The sequence below is a fragment of the Glandiceps talaboti genome, chromosome 1, assembly GCF_964340395.1.
Source record: "Glandiceps talaboti chromosome 1, keGlaTala1.1, whole genome shotgun sequence".
Taxonomy (NCBI): domain Eukaryota; kingdom Metazoa; phylum Hemichordata; class Enteropneusta; family Spengelidae; genus Glandiceps; species Glandiceps talaboti.
The window spans coordinates 19,442,854-19,467,126 of record NC_135549.1 but is presented as its reverse complement, the minus strand read 5'-3'; the positions used below and the strand labels follow the sequence as shown (position 1 = coordinate 19,467,126).

Here is a 24,273-nt window from a genome sequence, read left to right as displayed (position 1 = left end):
CCTAAGAAGAGATATCAAAATAATGTCCCCTTAGAACAGGAGTGTAGCTACATGTACATATACATGCATTGCAACACTGTGCTATTGGAAATAACTTTCGCTCCTGATAAATATGCTGAGTGAAAAATTCCCTGGCCCAAAAGATTCTCAAAACTCTTCAAACAAATTTTTACTTTAAAGTATTCTCAAGAAAGTGACTGCAGCAGATGTGGGAAACATTGCACTTCATGTGAACACCACAACAGGAATTTTTTTTAATTTCATGAAAACAATACCTTACCTCAGAGCGTACAGGTTTTGGAATCTGAAATTCTAGACAGCGGGTGTCATAATGGGATGGTAATTCTGGCAAGCCTAGCTGTTCATCCAGACTTGATACTTTACTGTGTGTTAAACCATGAAATAAACTACTGTGGCCAGAGTCATGTGAGCTTCTTGTTAAACTCTATGAAAAAAAGAAAGAATTAAAATATGAAACATGAATTACCACAATATTGTACATTATTACATATGTATCAGAAGACAGTGATAACTTGCATCAGAGCGCACACATACATGTATTAGTGGTAATTGCATTGCAATGCAATACCAAACACTATTGCAAACATATTGATAGTATTCAAATTATATGCAAATAAACATGATTGTTCCTTATACAAGAAATTACATAATTGCACAGTATGATTTTCACAGAAATTTGGTGTTTCAGGTAAACATATGCACTAATTATTAAATAATTAACTGAGTGCCCATGTGGGCATGCGGGGGGGGGGGGGGGGGGGGGGGGGTATTTGCACTTGTGCTTGCAGTGTTTTCTGCTGCACTTTCATGAGTGTGCGGCTACAGAGAACATTGCAAGCACTCATGAAAATATCCCAAGTAAAACACACTTGCACTCACACATAATGAGATTCTGTTATACCGCCGTCCTCAGATGGAAGTTTGTGTGTTATGATCAGATGATAATGTATATAACTTGATAGACAAATGACACAATGATTTGAAGGTGCAAATGACCATATTTGGCCAGTAATATTATTTTAATGCAGGAAATATATAGATGTGATGATGTTTGTAATTATGGTTTCCATTTAGTATAGCTTGTCAAAATATTAGAGTAGTAAGTTGAGAAACTTTTGATGAGGTACTAATTTTTATATAGACAATATGAGCTTCCAGCTGGCGTGTCAAGTATCTTAAATGTTCCGACTAGTAAAAGTACCAAGATTGCATGTGTATTTTAAGGCATGTAATAGGAACCACATGACAAATTCAGACCCCAAACCATTGGTTATGTAATCTTATGATTAAAAGTGATCATATCATATCATTTGATTTGATTTGACATATTGCTATGATATGGCATCTATAAATGAATTTCAGACATCATTTTTTTATATACAGTGATGGTTTTCATCCAACACTTGCATCAAAATGATTGGAAAGTGGTCAACAGGAATATGCCATTTTCTGAATATGCATAGTATTTTAATAAATTCATCATTAAAAACCAAATTCAATTGTTGTGATTGAAAAACTTCCGACAGTAAAACTAGACTTTTAAATGGAAACAATAAACACAGGGTTATACTTGCATAGGTATTCATTTCTCAGATGAAAATTTTATTTTTGTAACAACTGCAAACATCAGACTATGGACGAATGGAACCTGTGACAAACAGGGAAAGTAAACAACTGAACTGGATTAATAACACTTGGCTCAGCATGTTGGAAGTACTGAGCCTTGTATTACATTCCATTATTTGATAAGAACAGTTTTATGGCCACTTTACATAATACAAATGTACTTCATGTCACAAAAGTTCCCCTGGCATTTCATGTACATATAAAGAGGCCATAAAACTATTCTTACCAAACTGCGGTGAGTAACACAAGTCTCTGCTGTTCCAACATGCTGTGCCAAGTGTAATTAATCCAAATTCATTTGTTTACTTTCCCTGTTTGTAACACATTCCATTTGTCCAAGGTCTGGTGTCAGCAGTTGTACTATATTGGAACAAAATGTGACTTACTGTAACACTGAATAATTCATTTCCTAAGAGATCCTGACCTGGCAGCACATCACATATCTGAAGATTAAAGAACGAGAACAGGATATTGAGGATTAAATAACTGTGTATATGTATTTCAAAAATACTTCCTTATTGTACAAGCAGATTTTCAAGGTCCCAAGGTCCCCTGAGTATTCAGGTTTCACTCAACATGAAATGAAAGTAGAGGCGTCGAAGATATTATTTCATTGCATATCCAGCTGACGGAAGTTTACTCAAGATATTTGATTAAGTACAGATGTAGCAGTGAGCTGAACAACCTTTCACTGAACTAGAGAAAGAATGTTTGGCTAGTTGCTATAGTTGGGCTCATTTTCCTATGACCTCTCTCTCCACTTTATACTCAAATGCCTTTATCTAGCACAACATTCCATTCTTACCTCTGACAGCATTAGTTTAAAGGAGTGTTGCTATGAACATGCTGATGTTATCACGTCCTCATGTGACTTACTATACTTTCATACTGTAGGTTGACTTTGTAGTAAACTGAGTAAAATAACCAATTACATGTACAACCACCTGTCAGTGTGTGATAGATTACTACTGAAATGTACTGTTCACCCTTTCCCCCTGACAGGAGATTTAGCAAGTTTTCTGTAGGACTATCTTCATTTGACTATATGTGGAGAAAGAGATTGTAGAAAATCAAGCCCAAGTATACCATCTAGACTAGAAAGTAGACACATTAAATGTACCTGGGATAATTCTGCAATATGTTCTCTTGATTTTGAAGGATGATTCAAATCAGCACCAGTAAATAATTCTCTGTACAAAAAAAAGCAAGTAAAAGGCATTGACAAAGAGTGTATCATGTAAACGAAAACAAAAAGTGGCCACATTAGTCTGCTAAACATATTACTAAAACTGCAAAATACTGGTCAAAGTATTCATGACTTCTATTAAATTGTATATATTTTTCTTTTGTTACTTTCTCAATCAGTTCAAATCCTACATTCATTTAAATAAATCTCTTGTAAGCTGCATAGTTTACATAATGAATGGAGTTAGTTGACTGGATAGCCTATAGGCCACTGTACCAGAAATTGCAATTACCTTTTTTCTGCCATAGAGGGCGCTATCACAGTCGGAAATGAAAACTCTTAACAGGTATTTTTTTGAGACAATATACCTGTTGTATACTACAACTCAGTAAGGATTTAACCATTTAGCAAAAAAACACTGAAAATTTGTGTCTGCTAATCGATAAACAGGTTATTTTATTCAAAAAGCTGTGTAACATTCTAAATTCAAAGGATGATCGATGGAGAGATGAGCAAACAACTTACGTTGGAAAATATCTATATTCAGGAATGTTTGGATTGAAAACAGCTTTCCCATCACCGAAGTACAGTGGTCCTTGAGGAATAACTTCAAAAGTATCCTGAAAATTGTTACAAAATGTTCTATATGAGCAGGTTGGGAAATTTTGGTACATTTCTGATCGTCAGTTTACAGCAGAGCATCATATCATAAGATACCGAGATGAAAATGTTGAAATCGGACAATTTCCTCAGTTGATACTGCTTTGATATATTGCACAACAATACTAATACACATTTCAAATATATTTTAATCTAAAAAGTATAAATACACACAAATTAAAAGAACACTATTGGAACCAGGCACCTTTAGTTTGCATTATGCCTAAATACTAGGTTTGACATGGTGAGTTCCACCAAAGCAAAGTGACAGTTAAAGTGGGCCATTGAGATGACAAAGGGGTATTTATGTTACATTTTTTATCCATAAAACAACTTAAATGTGTTTTTCCAACTTGAAAAAAGAATGTGAAACAACATGTACCAAGTCCTTGTTTGTAACTCAATCAATTGCCAAAAAAATGTATGAAAAGTTTGTTGTTGTACATACAATAACAAACTTTTTCAGACAGTTTCTAGCTTTTTGCAATTTACTGAGTTACAAACAAGGACTTGGTATATGTTGTTTCACATTCTTTTTTCAAGTCGGAAAACATAGTAAATATGTTTTATTAACAAATCCAAAACAAATGCCCATTTGTCATCAATATGGCAACTTTAAGAATGCTTTAGTGAGTAATACTGCAAGCATCTTTTGAGCTGCAACAAACCCCCCCCCCTCCCATCCACCACCATCCACCATCACCCTCATAACTACCACTTATAAAAGTATAACCTTTAAGTATACCCTGAAGGAATGTGGACATACAAACTGGGTGAAAAGAAAAATGTTCTGTGGAGTAAAAAATAAACAGTCATACAATTTTGTAGGTAAGGATAATAATGCAACATGCCTACCTTTGAAGGTTTAGTTTTTATTGGTAGCATCAAATCATTATGTCCAACAGGTGGGGATGTCTTGGTGGCATCAATGTTGGCTAGTGCTAGTAGAAATCTGAGAGTTGGACATAGCTCAGTTGTGTCATCTGAACAGAGATATTTACAACAGATATCATGTGAGTACATATGAAATGTTAGAAAGTGTTGCATAATTAGATATATTCTCCAATATTATTCTTTGTTCAGCCAAGGAATACACGAGTGACACATGGGGGGGGGGGGGGCTTGCAACTCATACTCGTAATGACAAACCTTTAGGTCAGATACAAGTATTTTCCAGCAGAATGAAGAAAAAATATGGAAGAATAAATATAATTGTTACTCCTCAACCATAATTCATGATAAAATGGGAAAAATAATGGAGATTTGGAATGTTTTGACTCATATTTTTGAGCACTGCAGAACGTACTGACATAAATGTAGACGTGGGTTTTCGTGACATAACAACTGGAGGATACATGATTCATATTTTGCTGTTCTAAGACAATATCTTGGCTAATGCATGATATAAGTATTATTAACAAGTTGATGATTCTTACACTGTAACCTAACTGCAGTGTTCACACAGTGTCTTTTGATTGTTAGTGAGTACAATGTAGGCTTAGTTCTACCATACAGTAGCTTCCCAAACATTATCACACAGTTTCCATACCACAGTTACGACACAAAGTAGATGTAAAATGTGTATGACCATAGACCCTGACAGTGATATTATCTGTACTCCTGATGCATGTAGTTGTACATAAATCTATAAATTGGACGACTACTCACTGTTCTCATCTACTGGTAGGGAATCTATAGATTCCTCTAGTTTGTCAGCATCATCAAACCGTCTCTTTCCTCTCAGTTCATATGAAAGTACATAGAATTTCTCTTTCAGATTCAAGGTACTCAGTTCCTTATCTGTATTCAATGTAGTAGTGGGTGAATGCAATCCCTTCTGTTGCTTGAATAGTGTGTCATACAGTCCTCTCTTCAGTTTGCTGCGGACATCACGTTTACTCAACTCTGGTTGGATAAGGTGTGGTTTATTGATACTAGGATCTATGTGAATCTCACATAATCTATTGAATAATGCTGTTATTCCATCATCCATTGTTGTGTCACTGTAATAAAGATATGAATAATATATATATCCTCTACAAGTGGCTGTAATGTCCTTTTTGAGTGATTTACACACAAAAATGCTTACCGTAAAAAGATGTTATGCTTCGTATTGCTGCTACAAGCAACACAGCACAGCACAGCACAGCACAGCACAGCACAGCACAGCACAGCACAACACAACACAACACAACACAACACAACACAACACAACTGATTGTCTGATTGATGGCTGGGTGAATAGTGTCAAAAATTCTACTATTCACCCACCTGCTGAGCAAACAGCCTATACAATTTAGAAATCACTACTGTGCATGTGTGGCAAACAGGAGCTGAAAATCTTGTCAAGTAGTGGCTGGCACACCTTTCAATATACAGGAATCTATATTATTTTTTTATTTGTTATTTCGCTCTGATCTCCTTTAACCAAGTGTCCATGAACACTACCAATGGTACTACTAGTACTAGACTACTAGTACTAGTCAAAAGAAGTACATGATTATTATGCTCTACTGTTGCTGGATCTGACTGCACAAACGTAACTCGTGGAAGTACAGACAGATTTCTATATGTATGTATACCTTTATGCATAAATCAAGTTGTCATCAATGCTTCCGATACAAATAACGTACTGCATGCACATGATATGCTAATAATTACTACGGATAAATTTGAAATTTCTTTAGTTAAAATTAATAGTCCACAGACCTGTCTTCATGTATGTATCTCAAGAAGCTTTCTACATGTACCACAGCTTTTTGATGCATTAACACCAAGATAAGCCTCTGTGCTATATGTACATGAAAATATGCAGCCCTGAAGTACACAGTACACCTTATAGTACTGAACTGAGGTGATCGATGGTGAACAAGAATGAAAACAACCTGGGTTACCTGCAGGCGGACGCTGACGGTCAAAGACCACAAAACTCGTCACACTTACTAGGGAGTTACGGTTAAGGTTGAGTTGGGGATAGAAATAGGGTGGACTCCCTTGCATAACACTGTATCGACTGCAGTGGTGGGCCCGTGAGGGGGGGGGGGCACTGTTCTCCATGTGTCTGATATCACCTGTCGTCTGCCGGGGAAGTGACATGATCAAAACAAACGTCGTGCATGCACTCGCATGTTCCGATCCTCGAACTTATCCGACAACGACGTCTGTGAGGAAATTTCCACTCTACTTCACCTTGGCACGTTAAAGACGCCTTTACTTCAAACGCATTACGTTGAAAGCTTACCTAAGTTTTCAAACTGCATACGCCAACTTTGGGCTACCTTTTGACGGATTGACCTGAAGTTTCGTGACTACTGACTGCAACCATCTTGGATTTGAGCGGGCCTATCCCACAATGCTACTGACTCCCCAAAAACGAAAGCATTTCAAGCTGATTCGCAGAGGCGCTGTACTAGCCAGAAGCATTTAGTGTGTGTACAGTTGTGTGTATGTGTTTACTCATCACACAAATTTGAGAGATGGTCGGAAAATAAGCATGACATATTTTCTTCCTAGTTTAATCACGGGCTATGTTCTTATCGTCGCTTCTTTAAAATGTTTGCCCGAGTACTGCCGTCGGTCGGGACATGACATTGGGTTTTCAGAAACTACAACAATCACTTCCCCTAAAATCTAAAAGAACAGGATACCAAATGTATATATTATTCTCACTTAAATACAATAAAAAATGAGAACAATCCACTCTAATGAGAATCTCGAAGTACCATGACTATGGACGACTGGTAGGGGCCACTTTTACACGGAGGTAAACTGTTGGGGTTTTTTCATTGAAATATTTGAACGGGGGGGGGGCAACTTTTAGAGAAAGGACTCAAAATAGTTTTATTTTGAAGAGTAGTAAAAGTATATATCTATTATAAAGAAGTTAGTGGATGAGTGTAGTTTCTGGTGTTTTAAAATAAAATAAGTTACTATTCAATTTAAGATCATGAAAAATGATATACATAATATCCGTTTCGCGAATAACTTACATAAATGTATAATATATCCTTGCTTCGAAACTATACTTCCTCATCGACATGTACGTGATGTAAAGTTCTTCCTCTTCCTGGTGATTTTCCAAATAAAAGACCCCACTTGTCTTTGATAATAGAAAACAGCTGTGTTTTTCGACGAAATCCGGGTAATCTTTCCGTCGGTATTCAATGACACTGGTCTATAATAGTGTTACGTTGTATGTGAAGAGACTCAGTTCAAGGATGGATGCCGTAGAGAAGAGAACTCCTAGAAAGATGTCCACTACCAATAGCTATCATGCCAAGCTTGTTTGCGCAGCTGTTTTCATTGCAGCTGTTTCGTTGGCATTCAACGTATTCACTGCGATCTGGTTGTACCAAACCAGACAAGAAGTCGGCATTTTAACAGAAAAACTGCATAGTTTGGTAAGTATTTATTTTTTGGTGAGCATCGCACAATAGAAAAAGACTAGACTGAGAACTCAGACACGAACGTTGACTGCTCCTTCAATTTCGTACTCGTCCCAATAACTATATGTCTCTGGAGGGGCGGAGGAATGGGTATGGCAAGACGTGAACTAGAGTTCTTGGAGTGCATATACACATATTTCTAGTGCTAACAATGTACGCGTTCTAGACACCGATATCTTTAATCGATATCGTTCCACATCTTTTTCAAACATCTATAGGTAGGGATATACCACCAAACCAGAGTGAATATAAAGTTACACTGTCGTTTTGTGTTACAATTACATATGAAAGTACAGATACTGATAGCGCACAAACATATAAAATGATACATTGTATCTCACTGTGAACCCAATTCCAAATCAACATCACTGTTGGATGTAAGTAATAGATAGTCAACGAGGGTTTCGGGAGGGTATGTGCCAAAAAAACTCGGGGGCTACGCCCCATCGTTTATTGGCACATAACCCTACCGAACGAGCTGTCTGTTTTACTTATATTACGGCGTGATTGGCTCAAACACCGGGATATATAGGTCACACCCCTAAAAAAAGAGTGGGTTATGGCTCCATATAACCAACCGAAATCAAGGCCTCTGATTGGCCAAGTCGGTCTAGCCGTAGTATAACAATCACAAAACTATATTTGTATAACCTTTCATGTGAGTGGAGTGCGCTCTATCAGTGCCTGTATTTTGTTTGTATAATTCATAACAAAAACTTTGTGAGATTATAAAAAAAACTTCATGCCGGCAAATTGAAACTCTATAGTCTTACTGGTTTGGTAGTAACGATGGAAGGACATACCATTCCCGGGACACCATTACCAAATACATGTAAGATAAGTCTTAGACTGGCCATGGGCTGAAAACAAACTTAACAAGGACTCATCAATTAGTATTCCTTTCGCCAGTAGTCGTCACTGGCAGATGATGACGTTTACCCAATTATAAGATGAAGAAGTTGGTAGTCTATGTTATCTGTGGCTTCGAATGTCACATTTAGTTCATTATGAGGTGCTTTAGATGAATTTGAAATTTCACATTTACAAGTAAACGAAGCTACCCACGCAGCCATTAACCATTAACACCATGTCTCAGAATTCTGCCCACTAATAAGTAAGTTTAGTGTTTTGGGAGCAGTCACAAATATAGTACATTCGATATCAGGATGCTACTTACAGATCTGGACACGGTTGTGACCCCATTCTAACACTGAGTTGGGTGTTTACTCATTTGCATGAACAACTATTGGTTCAAGATTCTCGTTGAAGTAGACGGGATGAAGAGAGAGACTAAGAAGCTGATGGCTCGAATGGCAATGAAATACTTACCCATTAAGTTTGCATGCATACTATTTCATGTACATTGTCATCGAATTTCAGATCTACTATGGTTATATATTACAGGAAACTGTCCAGGAGGTTGAAACCAGAATATCCAAACGCCACGTCACTTCTTCAGATGAGGAAGATGGGAGAGGTAAGATGTCGACTTTAGATATATATGGGCGGTGGTGGTGGTGGTGGTGGTGGGGGGGGGGGGCGAGGAGGAGGAGGAGGACGGCGACGACCAGAGTGACGACGACGATGGTGACAACGGTGGTTGCGGTGATGCTCATGGTGTTTACTTTTGAGATCGCAGTTGTCTGAATCAAATAACGTTTTAGCCTGAAAGATCCAGGCGTTGCCTCCGCTCCCTCACATTGAACCGACGACTTGACCTTTTAATCTTAGACTTATAACGTTTTATCTGATTCTCATCCATGAAACATGTCAGTATCTTCTTTCCCCATCAAATTTTAAACTAACCCATGAAGGATTGTGTTAATGAACGAAGAACAAAGGAATAGAGAAGAAAATGATGCTTTCTCTACAATTTGCACATTTTGTAGTAGTATTAGGGAGCCTTCAGTAATTACAGGGGGGATTACGGGGGTCAAATTTTACAAATCGGTCAACAAACACAAACTCACTGTGGTGGTGGTGGTGGTGGTGGTGGTGGTGGTGGTGGTGGTGGTGGTGGTAATAGGGGAAACAACAAACTATCAATGTGTTGCGATCTCACTACAGAAAAATTCCCTGTTTGTCTCTCTAGTGCACGTATTCGAACCAAGAACCTCCTCCTGATAACTAATCTTGAGCTCTAACAACTACGCCACAGGGAGGCAGTGTTGAAAATGTTTTTCACTGAAATATTTGAACAGGAGAGGTTCATATTTTAGAGAAAATTAAAATTAAGGGAGGGTCACTTTTTAGCACCGGGGAAGGTCACATTTTATGCCACAGACCGTGCTTAACCCAGCCTCAGGAAGCCACAGCGGAATGGAACATCAATATAGCTATACAGCAGTATATTTGTTTTTGCCTTTACAGAACACAGTCACTGTAGTCACGGTGTCGTCTCCTTATCTGGACCACCTGGTGCACCTGGTCCCGTTGGGCCACGTGGAATGCCAGGAGTGATAGGACCTTCAGGGGTCGCAGGCGCCGCTGGAAGGGATGGGCAGCCAGGTGAAAGGGGACTACGTGGATCACCCGGAGAGACAGGTCCAATAGGAATACGTGGAATGAAGGGGGATCCGGGAGAACCAGGAGCTAGTGGAAAGGCTGGACCAAGTAAGTGTTCTATGAATCACTATATACAACATTTACTACTATAAGCTTTTGATCATAAACAACTTTATAACTAACTTTGTTTTATCAAGGTGAGGTTGGGTACGGGTGATCTTCCTGGCTGGCATGACGTGAAATAACACACACAAACACGCACGAACGCACGCACACACACGCGCGCGCACACACACACACACACACACACACACACACACACACACACACACACACACACACACACACACATATATATATATATATATATATATATATATATATATATATATATATATATATATATATATATATATATATATATATATATATATTTATTTATTTATTTATTCCAGTCCCAAAATTTCACCTTCCACGAGTGTAACACTACAAAATGCATATGTCTACATCTCCTGTGAGAACGTTTGGAACATGCGAACAATAAAGCTACAAAGCACATGCACAAAAAGAGTGTAAAGAAATCCATCATATAGTCTAGTTTTGAATTCCTGATGGTTCATAGTCATTAAATAAAAATCCATATATATATATATATATAATGAAATGAACTTGTATCCTCTTGTCGCCATCGAAATAAAACATTGTTGTGTAACACCTGACCCATCGCACACATAATTGACACCTTTTGTACAAACAAAAGCACCACTCAACACCCTAGGTAAATCCCGCCTTACACGAAATGAACTTGTATCCTCTTGTCGCCATCGAAATAAAACATTGTTGTGTAACACCTGACCCATCGCACACATAAATGACACCTTTGTACAAACAAAAGCACCACTCAACACCCTAGTCCCGCCTTACACCACACGATTTACTAGTATACAAGGTATATTCAGTACATCAACATCTCCTGACGAGTGATTTACTCACGAAACAGGCTTGTAGAGACGAAAAACCCGACTTGATTTTCTTCTACCCTCAACATATACTCCGCTCTGCGTGCAGACGTATCGAGCACTGTACTACGGACAAATCTTACCACTGACTTCCTATATATATATATATATATATATATATATATATATATATATATATATATATATATATATATATATATATATATATATATATTAGTATATATATCAACTGTCACGTCATTGATTTTATCTTTATTGTGCAGATGGTTTACCGGGACATAAGGGGGATAAGGGTGAAGAAGGACCGGTTGGCCCATCGCTTGAACTTGCAGACATCGTTGAGAGTGTACGACAAGAGATTGGAGGTGATAGTGGAACGGTATACGTTAGATGGGGAAGGAAGACTTGTCCCGATACAGCGGAACTAGTCTATGAGGGTAAGTGTCTGTGTTTGTTTTGAACCCAGCACATCGCGGCTCATCATTGCGGGAACACATTGACTCAGAGACATTACATGCAGCTCCCTCGATATGTTTAAAGGTAGTTATATTAGTAACAATTTTATTTATGCTTACGGTTGAAGGGGGGCAACGTACAGTGAAACTAATTTGTTCTAGGTGCACTTCTGTTCATCAAATCTACATCATGCACTAAACCTATCTGAAAGTGAGTTATGAAACTTGGCAAATCTGGCTTAGAAATGGTCTGCTGTAGACTGGGGCGAGGCATTCTGAGAAGCAACCAAAGCTAGGCCTAGGCCTGGTCCTAATTTATGTAATGTGTCTTTTTATCTCCTTATTTTTTCACTATTATAATTATGACCTGATACGTAATTCTCTTATCCTTGCATCGTTTCCTATTTGTACAATTTCAGGAGTCGCAGGTGGCAGCCATTATTCACATCAAGGTAGTGGAGCCAACTACCAATGTTTGCCCTTGAATCCTATATATGACAACCCAGTACCTGGATACCAAAGTGAAGGCATGATGTACGGAAGTGAATACCAAACAAGTAGCTTTGCTCCATTCGCTGCTCTACACGACGGTGATGTTGTCTGTGCAGTATGTCGTGCACAATCTCGTACCACTCTCCTCATGGTGCCAGCCCGTAACGAATGTCCGTCCGAGGAATGGACGAGGGAGTACTATGGCTATCTTATGACTGCACACCATTCACATAAACGTTCAGAGTATGTTTGTATGGATCGACAAGCAGAGGCCACACCTGGTACCAGCAGTAATAGGGACGGAGCTCTATTTTATGCAGTTGAAGGTAGATGTGATGCCGGGGCTTTACCATGTGGTCCATACACTACTGGTTTCGAATTAACATGTGCAGTTTGTACAAAATAGAAAGGGAAGATCACAATACCAACAGTGGCGTTATTTTTCGGACCGTAACCAAACTAGCTAGCCTGCAACAACGTTAACTCACATTGCCAGTAATGGTCTGCAGTAATCCGCACACTATACTAGCTATACTCGGTGGCATCTCGTCTGGCAATGGTCTTCAGCTAGTTGGACTCATTCTGCTATTGTCACCCCACCCCCCCCTGTGAATTCTCTATTATGAAACTTAGCAAACAAAACCAGAGAGAGAGAGAGAGAGAGAGAGAGAGAGAGAGAGAGAGAGAGAGAGAGAGAGAGAGAGAGAGAGAGAGAGAGAGAGAGAGAGAGAGAGAGAGAGAGAGAGGGGTGAAACACAAACTTTACCATCATGCACTCACTATCATGAGAATTGTTACTACGCTACATTCTATGCAGTTCTCGATTTCTTTTTTATGTAATAGAAACATTGAGAAATGTCTATCTTATTGCGTGTAGAACTATTCGCTAATAGTACGCTGTAGTTACTTCTGAAATAAACGAACTTATAAAGGAATACATTAATTTTGTCTGTCAGATTTTTTCACCCATAATTTGTTAAAACGTTGATTATTAAATTGCAATGTGTGGAATGGTAGTAATTGTAAAAGTGCTATGCTCCATATTATACCGAGGTAGGTAGCATTCTAACACACGTACACGTACACGTACACGTACACGTACACGTACACGTACACGTATCATTTGATCAGTACGTTGCGTCAGTTTTGCGATCTATAGCACAGGGGACTCAGGCCCAGTTACTCCTGTTTACGAAAACAAACAACAAGCAAACAAAAAATCAAACAAACAAACAAACAAACAATAAAAAACAGTAGTCACTGATAGTTAAATGACGGCACCACAAGTGTGTATCTGGGCCAAACTATCATTTCTCGCGCGCTGGAATTAGTAATAGTAAAATAAACTAAGATTATGCAAGGCTCTTTTGGTTCAATTGTTTAACAACATTTACTTATTCGTAAACCATTTAATAGTTGTCTGGTCCCTCGATAAATCCATGGATCAATTAAGCAATCGAACACCAAGTCTATCAAGCAATCAGTCAGTCAGTCAGTCAGTCAGTCAGTCAGTCAGGCAGTCAGTCAGTCAGTCAGTAAGTCAGTCAGTCAGTCAGTCAATGAATGAATGAATGAATAAATAAATGAATGAATGAATGAATGAATGAATGAATGAATGAATGAATGAATGAATGAATAAATCAGTCAGGTCATATAAAAGATCGATCACCACCACCCATTCACCTAACTTGCCAGTACTTGATGACCCTCGACTGATAACCCTAATTTGCAATTCTCAGTGTTTTTTGCTTGTTATGTCACCCCACACAAATTTCAAAAGAAGGAAAAGGGAGGAACAAAGAACTTTTACAAAATGACAATAGTGAGTTTTCACAGTCAGATTCCATTTGACTAATACCGTCCAAATACAGTACGTCGCTATACTTGACCGTGTGTTCCCATTCCCAGCTCGAGTACTGTCTCACTTCCCGGCAAGGGGAAGCGTTTACATCAGCTGCTGCACTATGGATTTTACCAAGGACAAAGAACAGGTTGTGTCGTCCTCGACTTTATTCCCATTATCTTCTCGGCAATGGAACTACCTTGCTACTATACAACCTCTCGTTGGAAACCTCTCGTCGGCAGAGGTCAACTTCCTGTGGGCTGTTGAAAAAGGAAATGTTAAGCAAGCGAAAACGATATTGGAGGTATATGTTATTTTATTATGAATTAGAGGGTTTATTATAAGTTTACTGTAATTGACAGAAATCGGAAGGGTTGGGAAATATGCAAATATATTCATACAAAAATGTTTTATTATCGACCAGGACTTCTCGATCTACCTTACTCAGTTACATAGAATAAAGACAGACAATGTAGAAAACTAGCCCATATTTTTCTGACGTTATTTTCAATGTACATGTAGTGTGGTATAGCAATATACAGTCGTTACAATATAGATACCAGAATATGAAGTCTGCGGAGCAACTTAATACTTAGCCTACGACCACAGAGCGAGAAATCTAAAAAGCAAAATGTCAGTCAGGATAACAGAATATAGTGTAGTAGCGATAGTTATTCAAGTCTATCTGTCAGGTAGGCTACTAAATATTAGTCTCTTAGCCTATAACTGTCTAGTCCATTCACTGTCATCACAGAAAGCTGATCAACAGTCCGGATAAGCCTCCAAACTATAGTAATGATTATACCAGATATTCGCATTGAACATATGTATTATATATACCCTGGTCGTTCTACGTCACGACAGCCTGTGTCTACATCACTGGTTCTGTGGTGCTCGAAATATGAGTCAAAACATTCCAAATCGCCATTATTTTTCACCAATTTTCATGAAATATGCTTGAAGGAGTATAATTATATCATTCTCCAATATGTTTCTTCATTCAACCGGAAAATACTCTGATGGCCTAGCGGTTCGTAACTACTCATTTAGCGACTCGTAGTGACAAGGCCCCTTAGGTCACTCATATTTTCCTTAGCTGAATGAAGAAAAATATTGGAAATAACATCAAAATCTGTGCCTTTTATTGCATGTCTTATTATCAGCACGGCGCTGTCAATGTCAACTGTGTTGGCGTACGACATCAACATCCAGTCTGTGCATTAGAGTTGGCTGCGAAGAACAATGACTTCCACATGATCGAGCTCTTGGTACAAAGTGGTGTCACAGCTTTAAAGAAACCAAGTTTTCCGAATGGTAAGACCTTCGACTCTAGTTCAGTGTGTTAATATACACCATTTATCAATAAAGGAAACACATCACAATGTATCGAAATGTGATGTGTCTAGGACCATGCCCATTTCAAGACGTTTGGCTGTTTCATCAAGTTCCATAGAGGAAGTATACATTTAGATTTACTACTGGGTTCTTTTTTTTCAAATTCTCGTGTATGTGAAAGTTAGTTGTGGCCTGATGTGTTTAACCTCAGTCTACACAATCTACGACTACATAGCCAAATTCATTCTCTGTGTGTGTGTGTCTCTCTCTCTCTGTCTCTCTGTCTCTCTGTCTCTGTCTCTCTCTCTAGATCTCTCCCCTCTCTCTCTAGATCTCTCCCTCCCTCCCCCTCCCCCCCCTCTCTCTCTCTCTCTCGCTCTCTCTCGCTCGCTCGCTCTCTCTCTCGCTCTCTCTCTCTCTCTCTCTCTCTCTCTCTCTCTCTCTCTCTCTCTCTCTCTCTCTCTCTCTCTCTCTCTCTCTCTCTCTCTCTCAAATGTTATTGACATTTTTGTAGTAGTTCGTAATGTGTAAAGTTAACTCTTACAATGTCTACTTTGAGAGTATTTTTTTGCATTCTTTGCCACTTTAGTTGACTACATTTGTACCTGTGTACCTTTATTTGATATTGACAGGGATAGACGAAGATGTCAAAGACGAAGCTAAAAGGTTGGATGTATATAGCGCCCTCTCTAGTCCAGCCTACCTTTGCACGATACACAACGATCCACTTGCTGCTGCCTTTGATTTAGCTATGGAGTTACACAAAGTGTCGACATCTAGGGAGATATCTGACATATCTAAGGTAAATATCCCTTTATACCATTATAATATAGACTGACACTATTTATCAATGGTCATGACAAAAACTATACTCGGGGGTGACAGAACAGTAGACAGAACGGAAAAAACTAGTCATCGCTACTGGCAGACAACAACAACAACAACAACAACAACAACAACAACAACAACAACAACAACAACAACAGCAGCAGCAGCAGCAGCAGCAGCAGCAGCAGCAGCAGCAACGACTGAAACAATAACAACGTGCTTAATACAGATTTTTTTTTTAAATCACGATTGGCTGGTAGATCTATAAGCACAGAGAAATGGTACTTCACTTTTATTTCATTTTAACCAGGATATGACTTCTCAAGGATGGCGATCGATGGTGTGATTATAATAGTCCTGAAGATATTCCATAACTTCTGATGGATATCATAGATACAGCCCGTTTCAAGTTACCGTTCAGTGGCTCTGTTTGACACAGCCATGCAGAACCAGATGAGAAATTCAACAGTACATGCTACACTTTAAGATAGCTAGATTGAATGAATACAGTTTCTTGCAACATTTTGTCTGAATGAAATGACCATGAACTAACTTGCCACTATGCAGACATCAAATGCAGACGTCAACGCATTTGCAGCGTCTAGTTGCAGCAGACAACTAAATTTAAATAGTTTACTTCATAGTAGACACAATGTAGCAAATTTTGCAATCTTGCCATCTTAAGCGTAGAATGTGCTGTTTCTTATTGGTTTCTGCATTCAGCTGTATCAAATGTGAACGGTAACTTGGAACGTGCTGTAGATAACACATGAACTATATACTGGCAACACCAGCCAAATGCCCTGGGCCATATATTTAATAACGTTTTCTTTGTCTTCACCTTTACACCTCACAAGAAAATGTATGTTGGATTGATGCGACAAGTAAATACATTTGGTGTTGATGTTATATCATGCTGTAACACATCCAGTGAGGTTCTGACCATACTAAATGGTAAAATCATGAATGACGATGGGTGTCAACAATGTGGTTGTGTCTGTCAGAAAACACCAAGTCTCCAAATGTTGAAAATGGCCATAGATGCAAACTCGAAAGAGGTAAGTTCAAATTTACCAAGGAAAAAATGATGAAAACGCATGCAATTACAGTTAAAACTATTTCGACTGAACAAGAGTGTTGCCTGTGTTGAAAACGAACTTATCTTTCATCGTCTGGCTTGATAAACATTCTTACATTAGATACAAATTTGTTTACAGTAGTTGTTTCCCCACGGATTGTTGCCAAATGACTTGCTAAGTTAATGGTAGTTTCACACGCAGAGAAATAGTACAGCTCATTTAATGTTACCGTTCACTGACGCTAAGGGACCAATAAGGAAAATAGATTATGCTACAAGTTTCTAATCTTACAACATTGTTAAGTGTCGCCATGCAGACATCAAATACAGTCAAAACATTGACGCCCATGTGTCTGCATCTGGCTGTTGTACGTTTACATGGTTTACAGTTACTTGAAAATATCTTTCAATGTCGGTGCACTAAGGTTTCTTTTTGTTGGTTTCTATGTGGTTGTATCAAACAGAGTCGGTGAACGATAACTTGAAACGGGCTGTAGTAATGTTAAGATTTTTTGTATAGCCATACGATGACATGTTGCAATGTTTAATAGTACGATTGTTGTCCAGCCTGACGACGCTTTGTCCAAATTGTTACATTCATTTGAATGTGCTCCACTTCATCGAGGCGTGCGAGAACGAGGTTGGTCCCATTTCGCCACTAGCACTATATCTATAGTGGGCTGTGGCCTCTCATGTAACTCATGAGGGCACACCATAATAGGCAATTTGACATGGAAAACTGCATTTCTCATCTCAGTTCGATTACAGTGTATATATAGCTGTAAATCAACTCGACTGAAAGCGGATATAAGTGATGTCATCGAATCGAAAGCTACATGAAGTACATGTATTTCTTGGACAGAAAATAATTGTTTTCTCTCAATCTTTCCGAATACATCATGTGAATTTTACAATATCTTCTGAACAGATCCTTAAATAATTATTGAGGTAAAAGGGTGAAAATGTGACTAGTCCCTCTCTTTTCGTCGGCATACATACAAAGATTAGGGACGATAGTCACGAGTCTGGCAGCGGAGACTATAGGGTCGGTCGTGATATCGTAAATACTCTTTAGTTTGCCTAATGCGATCCTAGAAGAGTTTCAGCATTTTAACATTAATCGTTACATTTACAACGCAATAACTTGGCATTTCGTTTTTTTAGTTTGTAGCCCACAATAAATGCCAAAAGATTGTCAAAAAGGAATGGCTCCGTGGCCAACCAGATTGGAGCACCAGGGATGGATTCGGATGGACCATGTTATACGCAGTCTACTGTTTCATCATCTATATGTGTATGATGCCAATCTTGGCCTTGTTCTACGTCATAGCACCATGTTCACCAGTCAGCAACCTTCTGGACACCCCTAAAGCCAAATACATCACCCATATGTTTGCTTCTTTCCAATTTGTTGTTTTCGCTATCTGTCTATATATAACATTACCTGAAGATCTTACTCAGCGTCTTGACGTAACTTACAAGGTGTTTGTTGTGTTGATGATCTTGTATGATCTTGCACTACTTTGGACGGAAATTGGGCAACTCTACATCAAAGGTGGACAGAAGTATTTCACTAACCTTTGGAACTGGACGTACATTTCCGTTTTATGTATATTCCTCTTGAAATATTCACTGAAGATTGTGAACGAAATGATTTATATTAACCTCACCGTAATCGCCATACTCAATGTTGTTTGCGGTGTAAGCCTGGTATTGGCATGCCTGGGGTTGATGCAGTATTGGTACACCAGTACGTTCATTGGCCCACTCTTGTTCATTTTCACAGCCATGCGAAATGACGTCATAAAGTTCTTTTGTATCTTTGCGTGCGTCGTTTCTGCCTTCACCATAGGATTTTATTACGTTTTCGAAGGGTCGAACAGCACTTTATACAGCAAGTGAGTATACAGATTACTTGCAATATATATATGATTATGGTCATTCGACGAAAATATACCGGGGTCAAGTAGTAAACTTCAGAAAGAATTAATGTTATGTACTGGTGACCGCCAAAGTATGTACATGTCATCATGCACCAGGCACCCTATGCCTTCAACCACCGAGCACAAGCGTCAAGGTTCATTGACTCCACGACACGATACATGTAGAATCATTAGAGCTGATTAATCTTTGCTTGACAAACTCATTTCTGGAAAAGCAAGGAAGTCGTAAAACACACAGTAAGATGCCATCGGGTATAACACGTTGGTAGAAGTTTGATTACATGTATTTTGATTATTTATAAATATCACACAATATAAATACATTCATAAGCCATAAACATATGATTAAATATTTTAGAATTGAATTTTACGACTTTAGTGTTGATGGTAATTTCTTTGTTTTGTTTTGTTTAGATTCGGTAGTACAATAGCGGCACTAATCACCGCCATCTTTAGTTTCGATGGAACACCTGGACTTTCAGTCAATGTTGTTCTCAACGACACGACAGAGATTGTTGATGCATCCAGGTTCTATGAAGGCGTTGGGTATATTCTGTATTCTGCATTTGGTTTGGCGGTGATCATTGTGTTGGTTAACATCTGTATTGCAATGATGTCAGACACGTATTCCAGACTAAACGTGAGTGAGCAATATACTTCGTGCGTGTGCGTGTGCGAGTGCGTGTGCGTGTGACAGAGACAGAGTGAAAGAGACAGAGAGACAGAGAGTCAGAGAGACAGCGATAGATGCAGAGGCAGATCTGTGTGTGTACAGACAAGCAGGCAGAATATATAGATAGACAGATAGATATAGAGTGTATACCTTTAAAAATTTAACAAGATGAAGTATTCACGGTCGACTTTCTTTCAGGAAAACATTGACGTGGAATGGAAATTTACACGAACGCAAATCTGGTTGGACTATTTTGACTGTCCTGTTCTACCAGCGCCGTACAACATAATCCCGTCCATCTCTTGTATCATTTTTCCGTTCTCAAGGATGTGGCGAAGTAAGTCCACAGGACGAACATCTAATGACGTTGAGGTAGGCATTTGACATTTATATTGACAAGACACTCGATATCGTTATGGTTAATAAACTAGTTATTCCTCTGGAGTTACCCATGCTTCCCTTACCAACCAACCAACCAACCAGTAAGGAGGGAGGGGTGGGTGGGTGGCGATTGTGACTGTTCTTCTCTGTTTTATTATGAAACGACGTAATTTGCAAAATGGTGTAGTTGTGTGATAGTATGTATATATGGTCTGATCACCTTGGTTGTCAAGATGATATAAATAAAGCTTGTGTGATAGTCGTAGAATTGTAATTCATGGATAAATGTGTATTTACAGCTACCTAGCTAGTGTGTGTATGTCTTTATGTGTGTACGTATACCATCATAAAGTTGTACATGTCTACAATGTAATATGTTGATTTGCAGATAAATCAATATAATCATATAATGTAGGTGGATACTAATATTGATTAATAATCCTGGAGTTGCATTTCAGGCCTTGAATATTTATATCTTATAAAATTTACGAATTTAACCATAACCTGTATCCTATATCTGGGCCACCAAATGAAGATATCGTTACACGTCACATTTTGTGTGTACAGAATTCAAGGTTATGTCTATATTTAAGTATTTTGCTACAAAGAATGTCACTTGATTTAAACGATAAATTACTCCTACAGATGGTTGATTCAAGGAACTTTGGCAAACGTAACAAATACTCCAACGATGTCACCTTGCCGTACGATGAGGTAAAGTGTTGCGTCATACGAAAATTCCTGATTTACAGTATGTATATATGTATGTATGTATGTATGTATGTATGTATGTGTGTGTGTGTGTGTGTGTGTGTGTGTGTGTGTGTGTGTGTGTGTGTGTGTGTGTGTGTGTGTGTGTGTGTGTGTGTGTTTGACTACTTCGAAATGCCATCAAGGTAACTGGTTTATTTAACTGTTGAACTAAATTGGTCATATGTCACGGGCATTTTACTTCCAATTTGCGTAGGATTTTCAGTGAAAACATGGACTTTGTAATGAAAACAATCATGCAAGTACTGACTCATACGAAATGAGATTCAAGTAAACTGAGACGTTACCTTGTATTCACAGCTCCTGCCCATTATATTAAATCGCTACGCTGTTGTCAAAAACATTGCCATTGAAGAAGAATTCTTGGTCGTTCCAAATCCCGATTACTCACACGAGAATGAAGAACTTGGGAGGAAGATTGCCTTGAAGAACATGAGTCTGGAGACCAACGTACCCCCGGTGTGGAGTATATGGAACCCTGGTAATTCTCAAGATATTTGAGATGTACATATTTGATGTCAAATGTTTAGATATGGTTTATGCTTTGAAATTGCCCAAAGTCCTGCATGCAATTGAACAAATTTAAATAATTATAATCGGTGAATGCCACATCAAAATGGGATTTTATTAATGTGAATACATTCCTTGTAAAGGAAGATATTTAACAATTTTGTGTAAAATATTTGTATTTAATATAGGTTACAATTGAATGCTATTGTTTGTATGGTGGAACTTTACAAGTATATGACGATTAAGAAACGAATACCTAATTGGAAATATATATGTAAATACCAACCATTGAGTGTTCGTCGTAATAAAGTGAATGAGTATACCTTTCTCTAAGTTGGTTTCAAATTTCGATAATTATGATAACTGATCACGTATGATTCTCGACAATTAATCAGGAGTGAGACAGGGAAAATTGAGTAAAGTTTATGAATACGACCAAAGCATATGAAGTGAGCACGGAGACGCACTTCTAAAGGCGTACTTTTATTGCCACTAGTACTGTTTGCCTGATCAACGAGAGTTTTGCCTTGTGCATTCTGAATGGATGGCTACAGAAATTTTGACAAATGTTATACGTATTGCATATATCCATTATTGGTAACAATTTCAAAAAGCATAAAACATCTTGGGAATATTTTGAAATGTTCATAGTTGATATTATGCATTGCGACGTACTATTTTCTCCAATCCCTGCCATTAGTGAGAAAGCTATGTCATTGTACTGATCCGAACACCTTCCTACATTAGATCACCATTCTTGTTGTAATTTCAAGTCTTGAATACATTTAAATCTGACATGCATTATGCTGGCCATAGTGCTATACGTCAAACCGACAATTAACATGCATTTGGTAATGTGAAAGTCAAAAATATCAAAACAATGATTAAAAATGCTCAATAATGAATTTCTAAACCAAGCATGCTACGGTTTTTAGCTCCGCTGTCAGCGAAAGCTGAAAGCGTAGCTTTAGGTATAGGTGGGTATTGAGGTATAGAGAGTAGAGTGAATCATAGGTGTCCGTCAAACTTTTATATTTTTACTATCTACTCCGGAAGTGACAGTCGGAATTCTTCGATATTTGGTGTGCATGTTCCCTGGGGGGAGGCTATTCAGATTTGTTCATGCCAAGTTGATCTGTGCCATTTTCAATTTTTTATGATTTTTTTTCATAAAATGTCATTTTCATCAACTCCTTGAAAACCTCTTATTAGATTGCTTTGATATCTGGCGTGTTGATGCGCAGGGGGTAGCTTACTCAGATTTGTTAATTTCAAGTCAGCACATCCTCATTTTTATTTTTTATGATTTTTTTTTTGTAATTTGAAAAAAAAATGAATATGTTAATGAGCATAATGACCGACGCCATATTGGAAATCAGTCGACGAGACTTTAAGTAAACTGCCACTTTTCAAAAGACACTATTGACTCAAACAAGCAATGTAATATGTGCTATAGTCATAATTCTACGCATTGGGCGCCCAAATGACAAGCGTTTGTTCGAAACAGGGTTGTAAACTTCAAATCCAATTCTGCACCCTTCTACATAATCAGCCAGTCCGCAACATCCTCATTTGCATACTCTATCCTGATTCGACCAGAAGCTGTAGGTGACCTCATTTGACCGAACGATTTTCCACAGCAAGTATCTTGAGTATCAACACAGGACGTTCTTGGTACTCACTAAAATCACACTTCAGACCCACTATAAAAGTGTGATGTTTTCAGATAACATGTAACTTGTGGTTAATTCTATATTGTCGTGCAATTTGGAATGACAGTGAACCAGAATTCAGACAACTTGCGTAAGGAAGGGCATGCCAGGCATGCGGTTGAAGTTATGGCCGACAGTTCACATGTAAAGTTAAACGACATGAACGTGTCTTGCCTTTCCAAAATGCAAATATTTGGCAAGTAAAAATAATTAAAATAATTACAACTTTAATTTGGCTTCAGACTTTGCATTATGTTTTGCGTATCTTTCCCCGTTTTACATGTAAATCCGAAAAGGTTCTCTCTCATCATGTCATCAGTGTCAGTGATCATACCGCGCGGGGCTGCTTTGAGTACGAGCGAAGTGAGGCATGTTGAGGTATTTTGTTGAGAATTATAAATATTGCGAAATGTCAAGTACAAGGTTTAAATACAATGGAATGATGAAAAAAATGGCAGAGTCTGCTGACAGGCGCCGGTCACAAGAAACACTGTGAATTAAAATATCAGACGATGTATGTATTAATCGCCGACAATCCACCCGTATGCACGAGGGACTAACCCGGAAGCAAGTCGTTGTCAGCCATACGTTACAGTGGTAACATCGTCCGAGAAATCGCTGCGTTCAGAGTGTCATTATTCACAGAATTGTTGTTTTCGAGTGAAAACCCGTCTTGAATTGTATAACTCTAACAAATGAAGACATGTCAAGTTATATTTTGAAAGTTGTATCGCTAGTTTGAGACGATTTTCTCACGTACTATAGTACTATCGAGGCTTACTTGGAAGTAGTAGGACCTTACTCCAGTTCATCGGGAAGTTTAGCCAGT

The 24,273-nt window shown here is 38.3% G+C and overlaps 2 protein-coding genes across 2 annotated transcripts in view; one reads left to right on the top strand and one right to left on the bottom strand.

The window, feature by feature from the left end:
• Positions 1 to 6,809, bottom strand: part of LOC144432613 (gamma-tubulin complex component 6-like) — a 42,510-nt gene extending 35,701 nt beyond the window's left edge. The window contains exons 1-7 of the mRNA XM_078120873.1: positions 6,735 to 6,809; positions 5,162 to 5,496; positions 4,349 to 4,476; positions 3,359 to 3,453; positions 2,768 to 2,837; positions 2,034 to 2,090; positions 281 to 445 (exon numbers count right to left, since the gene is read on the bottom strand). Coding sequence (XP_077976999.1) covers positions 281 to 445; positions 2,034 to 2,090; positions 2,768 to 2,837; positions 3,359 to 3,453; positions 4,349 to 4,476; positions 5,162 to 5,486 — 840 coding nt within the window. The 5' untranslated portion in view covers positions 5,487 to 5,496; positions 6,735 to 6,809. The remainder of the gene's footprint in view (positions 1 to 280; positions 446 to 2,033; positions 2,091 to 2,767; positions 2,838 to 3,358; positions 3,454 to 4,348; positions 4,477 to 5,161; positions 5,497 to 6,734) is intronic.
• Positions 6,810 to 7,608: 799 nt separating this feature from the next.
• On the top strand, positions 7,609 to 13,036 carry LOC144437298 (uncharacterized). The gene is made up of 5 exons (XM_078126225.1): positions 7,609 to 7,893; positions 9,343 to 9,415; positions 10,309 to 10,551; positions 11,687 to 11,860; positions 12,298 to 13,036. Exons 1-5 carry the CDS (start codon positions 7,657 to 7,659, stop codon positions 12,774 to 12,776), a joined length of 1,206 nt encoding a protein of 401 aa, XP_077982351.1. The 5' UTR covers positions 7,609 to 7,656; the 3' UTR covers positions 12,777 to 13,036.
• The last annotated feature ends 11,237 nt before the right edge of the window (positions 13,037 to 24,273 follow it).